Source organism: Austrofundulus limnaeus, unplaced genomic scaffold, assembly GCF_001266775.1.
Source record: "Austrofundulus limnaeus strain Quisiro unplaced genomic scaffold, Austrofundulus_limnaeus-1.0 Scaffold146, whole genome shotgun sequence".
NCBI classification, from domain to species: domain Eukaryota; kingdom Metazoa; phylum Chordata; class Actinopteri; order Cyprinodontiformes; family Rivulidae; genus Austrofundulus; species Austrofundulus limnaeus.
The window spans coordinates 422,940-424,599 of record NW_013952548.1 but is presented as its reverse complement, the minus strand read 5'-3'; the positions used below and the strand labels follow the sequence as shown (position 1 = coordinate 424,599).

General features: G+C 35.4%; 1 protein-coding gene across 1 annotated transcript in view; it reads left to right on the top strand.

The window, feature by feature from the left end:
* lrp1bb (low density lipoprotein receptor-related protein 1Bb) overlaps nucleotides 1-1,660 on the top strand; it is a gene marked incomplete in the record, with an annotated part of 232,866 nt that overhangs the window by 212,711 nt on the left and 18,495 nt on the right. Inside the window, 1 exon segment of the mRNA XM_014016494.1 lies at nucleotides 65-169. Within this exon segment, the coding sequence (XP_013871948.1) occupies nucleotides 65-169 (105 nt within the window).

The window sequence follows — 1,660 nt, the reverse complement described above, 5'->3', positions numbered from 1 at the left end:
TATATATATGCATACACATATTACATTGTCTATAACTAAAGTCAATTATGTCTTGATCCACCAGCTGCACAAATGGCAGAATAGCACCGAGCTGTCAGCTGTGTGACGGATATTGCTACAATGGAGGTACCTGTCACCTGGACCCTGACACCAGCCTGCCTTTCTGTCAGTAAGTCACTGCTTAATGGGGGGAAAGAAAATGTATGTTCTCCATTCACTCTTGGTTCTATTCAAATACTGACTCTGTGCTTCTAAAGGGCTGGCTTTTAAAGCAGGRAAAAAAAGAAGAAAACATCAAGGAATACATTTTCCTTGCTTCAAGAACTCTACAAGATGTGTCTCCTTCTGGAGGAAAAAAAATCTCTAAATTGTGGCAAGATTTGATGTYACTGTTCGTAAGGTCTTGGCAGGGGGCTGAGTGCATGTACACCACCCTGTGCAGCGTGACACCTCACTGTGACTTCTGGTTTTAAAGCGGTTGAAAAAAAATTGGTTTCCAACTTCTTCGSAGCCTGCCATATCGCACAGATTCTCTTTGCAGTTTAAAGCTTATGCCTGGTCTTTGTGACCGTCTTCAGTAGTTTTTTTTTTCTTTTCTTTTTGTCTTTCAAATAAAAGATAAGTTTGGTATCATTGGTTCAGCACACCATAAAACTCAAAAACTTGTACCAGACAAAAGCCTGAGTGGCACACCCTGGGGAATCAAGATTATTCACAGGGCTTCTTAAAAACGAATACATTCTCAGCTATAATCACATTCATTGCTGTGTTAAAACTCTGTCCAAGGAGGAAATTGGAAATCCATTTCAAAAGCCATCTGTCTATTTTTCTGAATGCTCATTGTCCACTGTAGTTAAATTGAAAATTGCAGTCCCCACTCAGATTTCAGGGGATAAAATCAATTTCTATGCAAATGATTCCATCTTATTCGATGAGGTTAACAGATCCTAATAATGCGGTTTATTATTTGCTCCAAAGACCAGAAATTCTGTGAGATGATGGATATCCTGGTGTCAAGAAATCGTAAAGTTTGACCTTAATACTCTGAGTAAATGTATCATCAACCCTTCCAAGAAGCCAAAACCTTGGAATATTATTCCAACTATCAACAACTTTACAAAGCACAATACTTTTTTTTTTTTTGCAATATTCCTGCTTAAATGCTAAGCAGTTATGTGTCCATTTGGCTAACGGGCAGGTAACTAAACACTGTCCATACTCTAAATTTAAACATTAGCAGGGTTTTATTATGCCTCTGATCAAATATGTGGTGTGAGATGTAGCCTCTGTCAGCACAAGGAAATAAATGTTTTATRTGTTTGTAGTCAAGCCTTATCTGTAAAAAACATTCCATTTTTAAAGCATGTCTTAAAGATTTATTAGCATTTTTTATGAAGTGAAAGTAAAACAGCCAGTGGTAAGCTTTTACCTGATAGTTAAAAAGTTGTTTATTGTCATAAAGCTACAGTTATAAGAAGTGAAAATCTCTTAAAATTTGTACTAGTTTTAAATTGTAAAGGCATTATAAATGTTTTTTTTCCCTTTGGTTTGTTTATTTTGATTCAAATATTCGACATTTTTGTTTTTATAATCAGTTTTCAGTGATGTTTTTTGCAATATTGAGCTTGTTTCAATATGTTCTTTTTACATATTTTAAATC